Consider the following 15,346-nt stretch of genomic DNA (forward strand, 5'->3'; position numbering starts at 1 on the left):
ACAGAATTGAAATCTAAAATACATTTCACTTTACATTAGAAATCATATTTTTTTAAATACAGACAGATGTCGATCTAATCATGTATTAATTAAACAACAATGTCAATCTATTTTTTTTTTCAAAATATAACTTACAGAAACAAGAACCTCAGTAGAATTACAATAACAGTAAAAACAGCTCAACTTCTGAGTAGGTCAATTAATATAGATTAACCTTGGCAAAATCACTATTAAAGGACTGGTGTGACGTTCATGTATATTAAAGATAATGAAATAAACCTTTCCATGTACTCTGAAATAAAAACATTACTATCAACAAAGAAAATTAAAAAAAAAAAATTAATAAAGAAAATACATAAAGAAAAGTTAAAAGAAAATATAATTTAATAGTAACTAGGTTAGGTGGGTGAAAATTGTAAATCATAGGAAACTACTCTAAAATATGCATACAGTTAAATAAAAAACAGAGATAAGCTAACACTTAATAAAAATATAACTGAAAAAAATGGACCACAAAAATACTGAATCTGACAAAAGGACAAAGACAAAGGAACTGATATTACAAAGGCCTATCGTAGAGTACAGTTCACATAATGACATTGATGAAACCCATTACGTTTGATAGTACATCAGTTGTATAAATTCATTAACTTTTTGAAAAAATTATTAATGGAACAACAGTGAAAATTATCTACACCTGTTAACTCAATGATTATTAATTAAAACAAGGATTATAAAAATGAAAGAGCAACATACAATGTTACCATGTTACCTAACCTATTCTGATAAAATGTAACTCTTCTAACACTAACACCAACAGTGGACCAAACAATAAGGTAATATAAAACAATAAATGAACTTACGTATATGAAATATACTTAGGATCTAAGAGCTAACAGAGGTTAAATCTCTTCAACATCTGGCAGAAGAAGAGAAGAATAAAGAGGTATATTTTCACTAAATTATCTAAGTATACTTAATTAAACTAATTGTTAAGACATGGTATAATTAAATTATCTATCAATCAATAGTATACAAATATGGTAAACCATATTAGTAACAACAACCAAAAATTAAAAGTTTAACACATTCTTTTAACAATTTTGAAAATATTGTTAGTCAAATAAAAAGAAAATGATTATTTATGGAGCATTTATCTGCCAAAATAATTATTGTACACAATTACGGACTAAGCTCCAATTTTATCAAGATGTATTAATCCTCCTTAATCGGAGGATTAAGGACATGAGTTAGAAATGGTCAGAAATGTACACAATTATCTAACAATCAACCAATTTAATAATTCAGATTAAGTACGTAAGCATTAGGTTATGTTGGCTAATCCACCAGGGTTGGTCTATTGGTGAACTCATCAGCGCAAATCAGCTGATTTTGAAATTCTAGTAAAGGCAGTTACTTTTATATGAATTACTTATTAGTGAAAAATTACTGACCATTAAGTATATTTTTCCTGGCACAACAATAATTACTAACTTGGAAATCCTAGTCTTTTACAGCACAAACAATATATTCATTTAACGGTCTACCAATCGGTAAACTTTGTTGACCCTAACAAAAGAGCACATACAAACTATTGAAAGGACACGGCAAGAGGTATGCAAAACCACACCAAGATATAGTAACAGAACACAATTTTAGATAGTCATATTGCTGAATTCATCTTTCACAGGTTGCATCCAAATCACATATTCATAGTTCCTACAAATTTTATATTCATGGTTTATTTAAAGTTATACAATGTTAAAAACGGTGAGAACCTCCACCCTTAACTCCAGGACAGTAATACAGCAGTCTTCCTCAGACGAATCCTTTTTTTATATATCCGACTGTTTAACTAGTCATTCTTTAAAATATAAACACTATTTTCGGCAACATATAATATAAGAAATATACAGTCAAATACATAATTATATACAACTTTACCTGCCAAAATGTATGTAATCATTTAAATTTATGTATGCATCTTGGAAGAGCTTGGCTACGTTAAAGCGTCAACAAGTAGGAGAAAACAGGAAGGCTAACATAATGGTAGAATATGAATAGAATTCTGCATAACAATAAAAATTTAATAATGATACTACAGCAAAATTCACATTACGTTTTACTTCTCAGAATGAACTTAATAAAAACAAATCAAGTTCAAGACAATCTTGAACAGAAATGGAATACGACCCAAGAACAAGTAAACTAAATAACTTAAGTCAACGATTACAAAACAGACAAATATTACTACTTACAAAGTTACATACAGCTTCTTTAGAAGATATATTTCATTTATAAAGGTGACTACTAATCTCATTTAATTTCAAATTAACAAAACTCATCGATTTAGAACATCAACACCCAAGAACAAACAAAATACAACGAATGGCATACAGAACCGACCGATCAAACACATAGAGATACAGAAAGCAACCAAAGACGTCAGGACAGGGAAATGTTATCGATTGAAATAATAATAATAAGTAATTTATGTAATGAAGATGTCATCACTAAAATATCTAACAAAATTATTTAATTGAAATATACGACATTTCTTATGAGATCTAGGGTTAACGCTCTGTGCAAATTGGAATAATTTATATTCTAAATTTTCTCTTTGAAAAATTTAATTAAGAAAACTATTTAAGAATTAACTTTTTTTTAGATAAAAAAAATTCATTAAACTTACCTACAATTAGTAGTACTCTTTTTTTTACAAAGTAACCTTCACTAACAATAAAACATATTTAAATTAAGGAATGTAAGAGTTCCTGAAGTTGACAGCACTGTCTAGGCATATTAAATGAGTGGCTTGGTACGATTTTCAGAGAGGGGGTGAATCAAGGTATGAATGATAATTTTAGGTCATCTGTTATATTATTTATGCTTTTTTAACACCGTACCTTTAATTGTCTATCCATTTAAAAAGTATAGCTTAGCATCATTTGTCGACATGCGTTGCCTGAATAAATTAGAAATTCAATCGCTGAAAAATAAAATAATAGAAAAACTGAAGAATTACTTTCAATTATACTTCGTTGTTGCTATAGTTTGTCGTTAACAATTTTTTTTTAATTTTTTCAGTCTCATCCAGTTTTGTGATGCTGCACAGGGAATAAAATATAAATCTAATAGAATTTTCTGTTTTTTACCAATAAAAAAGTAATAAAATACAATTTTCTAATCTGTTTAATTTGGAACTTTTAATTCGTAAAAATATTGCATGATTTTTACATCTCTACTTCCTTTTACGTAGTAAAGTATTGTAATCGCCGTTTTCAGATTTCAACGGAAATACCCATTTTGACTAGTTTCGGCGTGACGTCTGTTAATACGTACGTATGTATCTCGCATTACTAAAAAACGATTAGCCGTAGGATGTTGAAATTTTGAATTTAGGGCTGTTGTAACATCTAGATATGCACCTCCCCCCTTTGATTGCAATCTGCTGGACCAGAACTGTCAAAAAAACCCAAAAAATTTGGATTTTTTACTTTTTCTTAAATGCAGTAATAAGCCCTCACTGAGCTTTTCAACGATATAAGTGGTAGTTATTTTCATTGATTCCAGAGTTATACCCAGATAAAGTTTTAATTAATGAAATCATTAATGGATCTTACAAGGGGAAAGAACATCAATTCGAGTCAGACTTCATCTCCTTTTTTTTTAATTAAATGTTTTGATTTATTAATAATTAGTAACATCTAATTGTAATAAAATCTTTGCAATAAATAATAATTCAATAATAACAATAAAAATTATATATATATATGAAAAATATCAAATGCTTTTCTTTTATAAATAGCCTTAGGCACATCCCAAATTAATGTCCAACAGTAATCAGCTAGCATGTTAGTATTCCATTTCCCTTTATATTAGCTTTCCATCACCAAAATGTCTTGGTGGAAACATTCACCGTGTTCGTCCCTTATGTTTCCGAGGTTGTCCGGGAAAATATCCAGATGTGAATGGAGGAAATGTGTTTTCAAAGACATATTACATCTCATAGCTCTGTATGAAGTAAGAAGTTGATTAACAATATCGTAGTAATTGTTGAGTTTTTGTTTGCCGAGAAACTTTTGCAAACATCTTTAAATGAAGCCCAAGCTGCACTTTCTACATTATTTAAGATCGAGTTAAATACATCACCTTTGACCAACTCTCTTATTTGAGGACCAACAAATATTCCTTCTTTAATTTTTCCTTCACTTACATTCAGAAATTTCTGCCTGATGAACAAAAATCCGGGACTATCCTTCTTCTTTGGTTTTACAAAATTTTTCATTAGTTCTAACTTGATATGGAGATGGGGTAAAAATATTTTTATGGGTTCAACTAAGGGCTCACGATTAATATTTTTGCCATTTGTTCTTAAGTTGTCTTGTTTCTTTCACTCTTTGATAACATAATGTTTATCCCTGCTCGGCTGTCACATTCGCAAAGAAAATACATGTACTTAGTGTAGCCTAACAAAATAGCTATAACTTTCAAATCACCACATATGTTCCAAATATGTGTTTTATAATTTATTTTTTCAAGAACGTCTTTCATCACATCATATGTCTCTTTCAAATTAATACCATAAGCGATTGGTATTGAAGGATATTTGTTACCGTTGTGTAGTAGAACCACTTTTAAACTATACGTGGACGAATGTATGAAAAAGCACCAGTCCTCAGGTTTATGAACTTGTCCTAAGTGCAACATAAGCTCATCAGTATTTGTGCAATAAACCAAATTATTTTCATCAATAAAGTACTGAGAAAGTTTTTTTTGTCGGCTTTCAAAGCCCAAAATTTTTGTATTTTTTTGAAGTGAATACCAACCTTGCAGTTTTGATCCAGTTCAACTTGATTTTTTAATAAATTTAAATCCCTAACCAAGTCATTTAATTCACCTTGTGATATAAGATGTGGCTTATTGGAAGATAATACAAAATCAAAATCATTGTCGTCTTTTTCAGTACTGCCTGATTTTGATCACTGCTTTCAAAACATACATTCACAGGTGGCCCAGGAACTGGAATAATTTCACTATGATGTACAGGCCTGTTTGCAGATTGCAATGAAGGATATTTTACATTATGTTTAGATTTTTTAGAAATTCCAGACACATGTTAAACAAAAGTAACAATCGGTTACATGATCCTTTGGTTCACGCCAAACCATAGGTACACCAAATGGCAAAGCCTTCCGTGTACTTTTCAGCCATCCTCTTAAATATTTAGAACAGTTAGTGCATGCTATATGAGGAGCCCACGTCTTATCCTGATCACCAATTTTGCACTGAAAGTACAAATGATATGCTTTTTTAATTAAATGTGTAATGTTTCTTCTATTTGACTTTACAGTAAACTTACTACATGCATAACAAAAGGCATCCATATCATTTACACAATTTTGAGGCATTATGTCACTGCACTGTTAACAAACTTAACACAGCAGTAAGACTGAAGAAAGTGAATTCATTCCTAAATCCAGTGCTTAATACAAACCACACAGCTGTGTTTTCAACTACATATTTTGACTTGCACAGACATGATTAATGTTGTCCATGAAGGCTCACTCTTCAGTATTAGACATGATGTTATAAAATGTGACAATGATATGATTTAATTCTTTGTCTAGTATTGTTTATTTACAGCTTACAAATTATGTTAACAAAGTTAAACAATACAAAATGAGCTGACAAAATACAATATACAAGCTAAAATGCTAACTGAACATTGAAAAATGAAAACAAATCCTTTAATTAAAGTTTAGAAATTTTTTTAAATGTTGGCTGATAGAATGATTCTGAGTTCATATTCGTTTTCAGCATAAAAAACAGATTAATATCGTGTATCGTATGTTGGGAAACAAAAATTATGTTTATCAGTGTAATTGATGAAATAAAATTTTATGTACTTTTCATTAAAAAAAAAATGTGTATGTAATTTAATAGGCGTAGAAGGAACTCATGTGGTGTCCACATCAGATACTTTTAACTAAAATATTGATGGTTTGGATAACTTATGTCGTTAGTTATATTTTGGAAAACTATCATTTTGAGGATAAAAAGAGCATAAATCTGAAATTTTACCAAATATATTTCCAGAGGATTTAAATTCTTACTCGGTTTTCTGTAATAAGATTGCTAAAACTGTTATTATTTTCGCAGAATGGATTATTAATGGTGAGCGTAGGTTGGCAGTGATCCGAGACGTACGCTATATTTATTAGCATTGGTGAGCATATGTTTATATTGAATCTAGACGGTCAAGACCATCACATTAATAAATGCATACAAAAATAACTGTCTATTATTTTATATGGACAATTTTTAGGAAAAGGCTTAAAAACGGATGTCAATCGCTACAACAGCCCTTCACAACGTTCCGTGTTGAGCACCTCTTAGAATTTCGTTTGTCAGTGATTTAAATGTTATTCCTAAAAGTAATAAGTATCACTTTTACCAAACTTCATAGATTTTTTTTTCACCTATTGTTCTGAGGAAAATATCTTTATGACGATAGCAGTCTTTTAAATCACCATTAAAAAACTAAATTATTTCACCCAAGAAACAAAATCCACTTTCATTTAGAAATATGGTAACAAGTATTATATATATTACGTATTATTCAACACAAAGGTATAATGTTATAGACCTACATGAAAGCAGTATTAACTGGGTTATTTGTACGTCGTTCTGTGTCAGTAAGCTCACGAGCTTGTAATGCAGGTAATGATTGAGTCAGAATGGAATTCAACAAACATTTTTAGAAAAAGCACAATGATATTAGCGAAGAGTGTTGTGTGTTTAAAGAATCATACAATAAAATACAATTAGCTTATTGCTAAGGTGAGTATTAAGTTTTATTGCAAAATTCTGCCTATTTTCTTTCTGTGTAGGAAAATTCATTTAAGGCTTTGTTTTGAAAGTTTCTTGGTAGGCTATGTTTTTTGTTTATAGAGTGAATACTTATGATTTACAAGTATGTGTGTATTACGTGTAGTGATGTACCAATTAAAAGAAATAAACGATTAATTTACTTTTGCATAGTAAAGAACTTTTTTATCGTAATAGTTTTAGATAGTTATAAACATTACTTTGCAGTCATAACAAATAAGTTTTTTTTTGTATTTTTTGAGTTATTACTGGTGCCTTGAATAGTTTTGTATGATATTTAATTATACATTTTGTAATCACTTAAAGCATATTGCGGTTTCTGTTTTTAAAATCAAGCCAAATATCACAATTAAGTTAAATTTATTATTGTGGAAACAAAGGATTGTTTCCAAATAGTAAATTTATTATTAAATATACAGTCAATTTTATTGTGATAAATGGGTTCACATATGAATTTCATCTTGCAGAATTTTTTATACCAGCTTTATTTTGTAGTTTTTTAGCCAGCTAGGGAGAAAATGGAAGGTTTGGTACCAGAAAATATGTTATTTTGAAATTAAAACTCATTTGAATATAACATTTTTTAATAAAAAATTCGATAATTTTTTTTACAAAAATAATTTTTATTTGGTCTGCTTCTCTACATAATTTCCAGCAACTTCTTTTCTATTCATGAATTCCAAAGTACCATCATGCGTCTTTGCATTAGCCCATCCAGCCTTTGCTAGACAGTTTTTTTCATCACTCACAATTTGCTTGCTATCTACAAACTAAATTAGCATCAGAACATTTCACATTGCCCTAAGATAGTTGCTAAGGAAATTTATATAATTTTAATCACATAGTCTTAAAGGTGAAAATGGGCGTTATTTAATTTTCAGGATGTTTCATGTGATTTTTTAGTGGCCTTGTATTTTGGCATGTCAGCTAATGTTGGCCTTTTTTGATTTTAGATTACAAAACTAATAACTGACTTGTTTTTAAAGATATTAAGTTAAAATGAAAAGTTCCATTAATCTGTATAAAACATTACATCTTATATCAAGAGTATATTTTTACCTATATCGAAGGAACTAGCTCAAAAAACTAATTAAAAGTATAAAAACATGATCTCTCAACTTTGTAAATAAATATGTTTGGATAAAAATAGACTCGCATTCAAATAAGGGTTTTTGTAGGCTTCATATGAGGCTACTTCCTGAAAAAGTCTGAGATCTGGGATTTTTTTTACAAGCTTCTAAATATTCTAGTTTGCATAAAAGTGGTCATATTAAAACTAAAATAACTGTAAAGGATAACATCACAAAGATCTCAAATTTTTGCAAAATTAACTTTTTTATATGTGTAGTAGAAAGTCATTAAAATCTTATCTTAAAGACTTTGTTCAAAAAACTTAAGATTAGAAAGTGATGAGATCACATTTACAGTATACTCCTAAATTGTTATTAAACTGTATCACACAAGTTGTCTCGGCTTTCTTTTTAATGTGAAATAAATTACATTATGATAATACTTTTTACTGATTTGAAGTTGTGGCTGGTATGATAGTGAATTGTAGTGGTGTTAATTTTCTTAATATTATACTGATTAGTATTTTAATTTGTAATCTTTGAAGAATCATTTTATTGAAAAAAATATGCTTCATATTTGTACACAAAACCTAACCAAACCTTTTATATACACAAAACCAAGAACATAGAAGTAGCTAGAGACATGGGTGTAACAAAAACTAAAAGTGAAGAAAAGGAATTCAAAAGAGTGATTAAAATGCCAGAAATGACAATGAAATTCAGTGTGAAGAGAATAGGGAAACAGATGAAGTTTAAGAAGAAACAAATCAAGAAAGACAAATTATTGTAAGTGTGGAACGAGATAGGAAAATTAACAAGAAATACAAGAAAAAAATCAAAATCTTGGAAGAAGAAAAAAAAGCCAGTTTGGTTGAAAGATTATGAAACAAGCTTTGTGAGTCAATACAGAAGACAATTAATGACCTATGCTGAAACAATGAAATGTGCTTCGAATAAATGGTCTAAAGCTATAAAGGCAAAATTGAAGATTTTAAATGAAAATAATAATAGATGGACTAAACTAAAATCATCTGAGAATAAAAAAGTAAGAAGTGATCAAGGCTAAATGGGTGTTTAAAGGAAAGAAGTTGAGAAGGGTAGTGTACAATATAAAGCATTGGTGGGTAGAGGTTTCCAACAGATGAATGATGTCTAAAGTTGAGTCGACCAGTCAACCAAGATGGATGTGAAAGGAATGTTTTTTCATGGTGAAATACAATAGGAAGTATATAGTATTACCAGATGGAGTTGAAACTAGTAGTAGCAAAATCTGAAAATTAAATAAATCTATTTAAGGACTTAAGAAGTTACTGAGATTGGAATATTAAATTCTGTAATGCAAAAAGAAGGTTTTATTAGAAGTAAAAATGATTATTGTTTGTACATGAAGTGTGTAAATAATGAAAAATATTTTTATTATTATATGTGGATGATTTACTAATTTTTAATACTAGTGAAAGAGAAGTAGTTAAACTAACATCTACACTAATTGAAAATTTCAAAATGAAAGATCATGATATGATATTTAACTTTTTTGCTATAAATGTCAAACAAGATATATTGGAAGGTACAGGTTTTATTAATTTCATTGAGGAGGTGTGTTTGCAATAAAATTATGACATTTGCATAGAACGTCAAGATTGATATATAAGTTTCTTGCGTATAGCTATGGTTGATAGCTAAAACCTTTTTTTTATATTGTTGTATTCTCTGTTGGAAAGTTAATTAAATGTACATTTCAATAAATAAAAGATTTATGCAATAGACTTTTTTCTGGTTGTCTTATAACAGTACATATATGATGTCTTTTGAGTTTTTCCAGTAGAATTATTAGAAAAGTTGTCCAAAATACTACAGACATCTTTTGTTAAATTTTCTTTAAGATTTTCCAAATGTTTTGATTGAGCCTGAGAGATTAAACTATGTGTTTCAATATTAAAAATTTTTCAAACAAATCCTGAAAAAATTTTATTACTTGGCATGATCTCTGTAATGAGCCAAGCTTTGTTGTTCCTTACGTATAGTTTCAAAGTTATTTTCCCCAGAATTTCATCAGTTTCATTGTGTAAAATTTTAAATAGAAAATTATTTCCTGGACAGGACTGACATTCGTCCAACATACATTCATTATTTTCAGATCATATATAAGCAAATCTAGTAAATCATTATCAGTATTCTGTTTTCATCCTTCAATAATTACTTTCACATTCAGGTTTAACAGAAATTACAAACCACTTAAGCCTTAAAGCACAAAAAGCAAACTTTTCAATTATATGATCAGGATATGTCTTTTTAATTAACAACTAGTTTTAAAATGAACATAAGTCAGTTTTGATTTATACTTTTCCACTCCCTATTTAGAGGCTTCTAAAATATATATATATACTCCTACGTCTCAGGCTTTTTCAGGAAGTAGCCTCATATGAAGGTTCTGCCCTGAAAAAAGAATGTGAACGTAGGTTTCTATTTCTCTCCAAAAATATCTAGTTCCAAAGTTAGAAATTCAAAACATTATGAAACATTCTTATAAAAAACCCTGTTTTCAACTCTCTAAATGTGATAACACTATGATAAAAAATAAGTCAATTTTATGAGCAACTACCTTTTGGCAATTTGAAATGGATTAGCTTCTTTATTGCTTACTGCGCAAATAAAGATGCTTAGAGTTAAGTTCAGGAGGTGTGTTGAGTTGCTGAAAATGAACCATCTGAATTACAGATTGACAATTTTACAGCTACAGAATGAGAATACGTTTGTTGTGATACTACAAAATGCTCTGTTTTGCATCATGCTTCCAATTTTGGGTACTTTTCCAAGTATGCTAGTGCATTAATCATTATTCCTTATAGCATTAAGTTGATCACCAGAACCCTAACCATCTTAAATTGGACTATAACTTGCACAGTGTGACATAGTTTGTATTTTGCGATTTTAGATGTCATCATTTAAGTGATTGTCATTTGATTGATCTATGGAGTGTTATAGAACACCTATGTTTTTTTGCTAGTAACATTTAAATTAAAAAAAATCTCTTTCAGCATGTCGAAAGGCATGATTTCACCAGTGCTAAGTAGGGAATAAAAAAGATTTCCGCCTTAAAGTTAAGAAAAACTTCAAATTTACTCAATACGACAATGGTTGCATGTGAAAAAAGTTTCATATGTTTAACATATGACAAACCCCATCTTCTTACAATTCCAGCAACATTTTGGTCATATCAAAAATTGTTTTAAACAAAAGCTTAATGTTTAGAGGATTAACGATCACTTTAAAACGATTCGATGCTGTATTAAGGGAGTTATAAATTTTTTTTGTCTTCGAAACCCAATTTTTTCCACACCCGGGGTCAATGGTTGGTGATATCAAAAAGCTTTACTTAGATAAGTTTTAGGCCCTTATGCAAAAAATAGTAGGAACTTTAAACGAATTCAATATTTTACTTAATAAGATAGTTATAGTGATATTTTGTTTTTTTTTTAAAAAGCCCCCATTTCCATCCCCATGGTATGATTTTTTCCATTAATGAACTAGATTGAGATGTTGGATCATTATATTTTATGTATCAATTTGAAGATGATTGGTGCAAAATTATGGCAGTTATCATGTCCACAAGAAGGTGAAATATATATATAAACTTTTGAACTTGATTTTGGGGTCTGGGGAATGTGAAACTCGAAGATTTGTCAAAATTTTCCAGAAGTTTAATCATGGTGTTCATTACAGCACATAGCTTTCTTATGAGATCTACCTAAAATTCATCATATATAGTTTATCAAAAATATCCAACTGACCCTGCTTTCATTTGTTTACATGGTCTTTGAGTAACACATATTGTGGTCAGTATGTATAAATTTTTTAACTTAAATCTTAATCAACAATTTTAATTTGAGCTACCCCGAACCAGAAACATCTTCAAAGAATAGTTCATAATCAGGGATGGTTCAATGTTGAAACATTTTTTTTTTGTTTTTTCATCCATTTTATTAACACATTACAAAAAACTGTTGTCTATGAATTTCAGTTGGTATTACATTCTGTATGTTCAGAAAATGTATTACTACCAAAATTTTATAAGCAGCATCAACTTCTATTATTGTCCTGTTTTAAAACTTTATGTAATGCAAGTGATCAGCAATGCAGATTTATCAACTTAAAGAAAAATTTCAGAACAATTTAACTTTTTAGGTAGTTGTCATACTTAGATATACAGGCTTTATACATATAACAGTTAAATAAGAACAGAATATTTCAGTTTAACATGTTATTACATTTTTCTCATTTTGAAAATGGAGTAAAGTTGTCAGGCAGGCGTCCTTTTCAAAACTAAGTAATTTTAAATGATTTCTAACAGGTAATTTATGAGTTTATTGTTAAAGAAATAGTAGAGTTTCTTTTAATCTAAAAATACATTAATTTTAATTGACTTTAAGTAATATCTTATCTTTTCAGTTAGTAATCATTTCCTGTTGTCTTTTTTATGTTACTGAAACAATGATCAGTTTTTAGACATTTTGAGTATTGAAAGTTTTTTTTTTTTTCAGCACAGTTATATGGCTGTCTAGATGTGTTTCTGTACATCAGTCTTTTCTCAGGTTCTGAAAAAAGTATTCTGATTACTGCTTTAATAAAGACATCTGGTTTCAGAAGTTTTAACTTTTTTACATATATTTTTATTGGAGATTGGAACAATCTTACACTCAGTTTGTTGTTCTTTTATAGTATTTTTAGCACTATGTTGACTTTTTTTTTCATTTACTCAAAACTTCTTAAGAAAAAATGAATGGGAAGTGATCATTATGACTGACAGATAAGGGTGAAACAATGTACTTAAAAATTAAAGATGTTTAATTTTGTTAGGTAGATTGTAAAATAAGAAATATTCTCTAAATTTGTGTATCATCTAATTGAATATCCTAAGTATTACCTTACCTAATTTGTTGATTTGATTAATAATGATAATTATAGCCATTTTTAAATTACGTTACCTTGAATCTAAATATGATCCACATATGTTGGTGGTCTGCCACTAGTATGACAGTTGCTGCCTAATATATTCAGTGGAGTCCAGCAACAGCAACTGCTGACTGGTACCTCCTTTAATGGAAATGATAATAATTTTTATCATTCATGATCTATAATGATAATTTTTATTAAAATATTTGGTATTAGGAGAAGAAAATGTCTTCAGTAATAACAAAGAGTAGCATGGTTTCTAATTTTTATACTTCATTATAATGAATTTCTGCTTTTCAGAATGGTGTGTGATAAATGTGAGAAAAAGTTAGGCAAGGTGGTTACACCTGATCCATGGAAAAGTGGTGCTCGAAATACTGTTGAAAGTGGTGGAAGAAAGGTTGGAGAAAACAAAGCAATTAGCGGTAACAAAAGCCGTTTCAATCCGTATACATCCAAATTTGAAGCGTGTAGAATTTGTAGACAGAAAGTCCATCAAGTTGGATCACATTACTGTCAAGCATGTGCATATAAAAAAGGAATCTGTGCTATGTGTGGAAAGAAACTTATTGACACTAAAAACTATAAACAGTCTTCTGCGTAAAATTTATTATTTAAGTGATTTATACTTTCATTATTATTAAGTAAGAATAATTGTATATTACTATGTAACATCTGAAAACTGTAAATTATTTTTATTATCAAAAGTGTTACGTTTGATTATTGTTAAGCTCCAGTATTTAGAAAGTAAAAATAAATTGCCTAATTTTTAAAATTAAAACTTGCAAAAAAGTGAATTTAATTATTTTTTTAAACATAGATAATCGTTATGTCCCATGTTTTTCTTATTAGAATTGGTATAAGAAAACAGAAACTTAAGAACATTTTTTTTGTTCTTTCTTAAACGTAAAACTGTTTTAAAGATAAAGACAATCAAAATTTACTATTTTATAATATTTAATTGATTTGAGGTAGAAATTTTTATCTGTGTGTTGCATTAAATCATTATGAAAGTTCAATCGATTGTTAATTATGTACTGTAAGGAAATATTTTTATGAAATTTCGTTAAACTAGTCTTTAAACAGCTGCTAAATTGATTCATAGTATATGTACAGTCACTGAGTAAATTTATTCATGACATAACCATCTGATATCTTAATAGGGTTAAATATCGGCTGTTATTTTATTATTTCTATTCCTAATGTGTACATTGCAGCCTGTTCAACGTGTGAACAATAAACAACCCCATGCTGAGTTCCACAGCTGAGTAGGTAGTGTCTTGGCATGTCATGCAGAGATCCTTGGTTCAAATCTCAGTCAGGCATGGTTTTTTTTTATATGCTACCAATTTCCATCATGCTAATGACCATAGCTGTTGATGCTCACTCTTTCATAACAAACAACTTGTGGCCCAATGTGATGAGGATCTAATGTAAATGTGGTGTAGCGTTATACACTCAGGCCAATATTACTAGGATGTTTGGTTAATTGAACCCACCACCAAAGGTCACTGGTATCTAATGTCTATTATTCAAATTCATATAAAAGTAAACTTACCTTTAGCAGGATTTGAATCTCAGATCCTTTGACTGTCAAAAATTACTGTTAACAGCTAATTTGTGATAACTTTTATCACTAGACCAACCTGTTAGGTTATTTTATTTAATACACAAATCTATCAAATAAAAAAAATAATAAAACTAATGTTTGAAAATTTTGTTTTCTTTATTTTACTGGATACATTAAATTTTTAAATATTATTTTATTTTATATCTATCCACATTATATTTGAAAAATATTTTGTAAGCTTCCTGTGTTTTATTTGAAGATCCCATTGAAAGTGAGGATTACAGTTTAGAAACATCAAGTTTATCATATTGGAAAACCAACTGATTACCATGATGAAAAATGGATTTAAACTTAATTAAAAGTAAGTATAAAATTACACGCTCCCTAAATGTTTTGAAGTATACTTTACAAAAGTTTTTTCAGAATTATGATGAATTCAATTAGTGATGTGGATCCCTGTGATTTATTCATTTAATATGTTATTTTTGTCAAATTTTGTATTGTTTCAAATGCTTTCAAGTTGATGACTGCTATATGCTATATACATAACAACATTATAACATTAGAATACATGTTTGCTGATCACCAGAGACTGAATACACATCCATAGATATTAACCACAGTACAAAATTCAAAAACCTTAATTTTGATGAAACTAACACAATAAATGATCAAACAAACAAACGTAGATCAAATATACTATTTTCTAAATCACTTCAAGATTAGCACAAGATTACCATTTACAGGATCATTATGAAAAGAACTATTATAATTAGTTACAACAGATTATAACTATTACAACAGATCTTCTAGAAGCATACTTGCTAATATTTTGGAAGCGATTCATATTAACTGGCTAATT

At 28.9% G+C, this 15,346-nt stretch overlaps 2 protein-coding genes across 6 annotated transcripts in view; one reads left to right on the forward strand and one right to left on the reverse strand.

The window, feature by feature from the left end:
- The window catches only part of LOC142319030 (serine/threonine-protein kinase VRK1-like), an 83,014-nt gene extending 80,605 nt beyond the window's left edge, over positions 1-2,409 (reverse strand). For 4 of the 5 annotated variants that reach the window (XM_075355852.1, XM_075355851.1, XM_075355853.1 and 1 more), the window contains exons 1-2: positions 2,259-2,409; positions 136-292 (exon numbers count right to left, since the gene is read on the reverse strand). The gene's annotated coding sequence lies outside the window, so the exon portion shown is untranslated. The remainder of the gene's footprint in view (positions 1-135; positions 293-2,258) is intronic. The other variant, XM_075355856.1, reaches the window with a different exon arrangement.
- Positions 2,410-6,255: 3,846 nt separating this feature from the next.
- Positions 6,256-14,629, forward strand: LOC142319033 (cysteine-rich PDZ-binding protein). Its single transcript, XM_075355858.1, has 2 exons — positions 6,256-6,843; positions 13,215-14,629. Exon 2 carries the CDS (start codon positions 13,216-13,218, stop codon positions 13,516-13,518), a length of 303 nt encoding a protein of 100 aa, XP_075211973.1. The 5' UTR covers positions 6,256-6,843; position 13,215; the 3' UTR covers positions 13,519-14,629.
- The last annotated feature ends 717 nt before the right edge of the window (positions 14,630-15,346 follow it).

This window comes from Lycorma delicatula, chromosome 2, assembly GCF_047948215.1.
Source record: "Lycorma delicatula isolate Av1 chromosome 2, ASM4794821v1, whole genome shotgun sequence".
Classification (NCBI taxonomy): domain Eukaryota; kingdom Metazoa; phylum Arthropoda; class Insecta; order Hemiptera; family Fulgoridae; genus Lycorma; species Lycorma delicatula.

Coding starts and splice junctions, on each gene's coding strand:
- LOC142319033 (XM_075355858.1), top strand. CDS start 13,216: ATGGTGTGTGATAAATGTGAGAAAAAGTTAGGCAAGGTGGTTACACCT.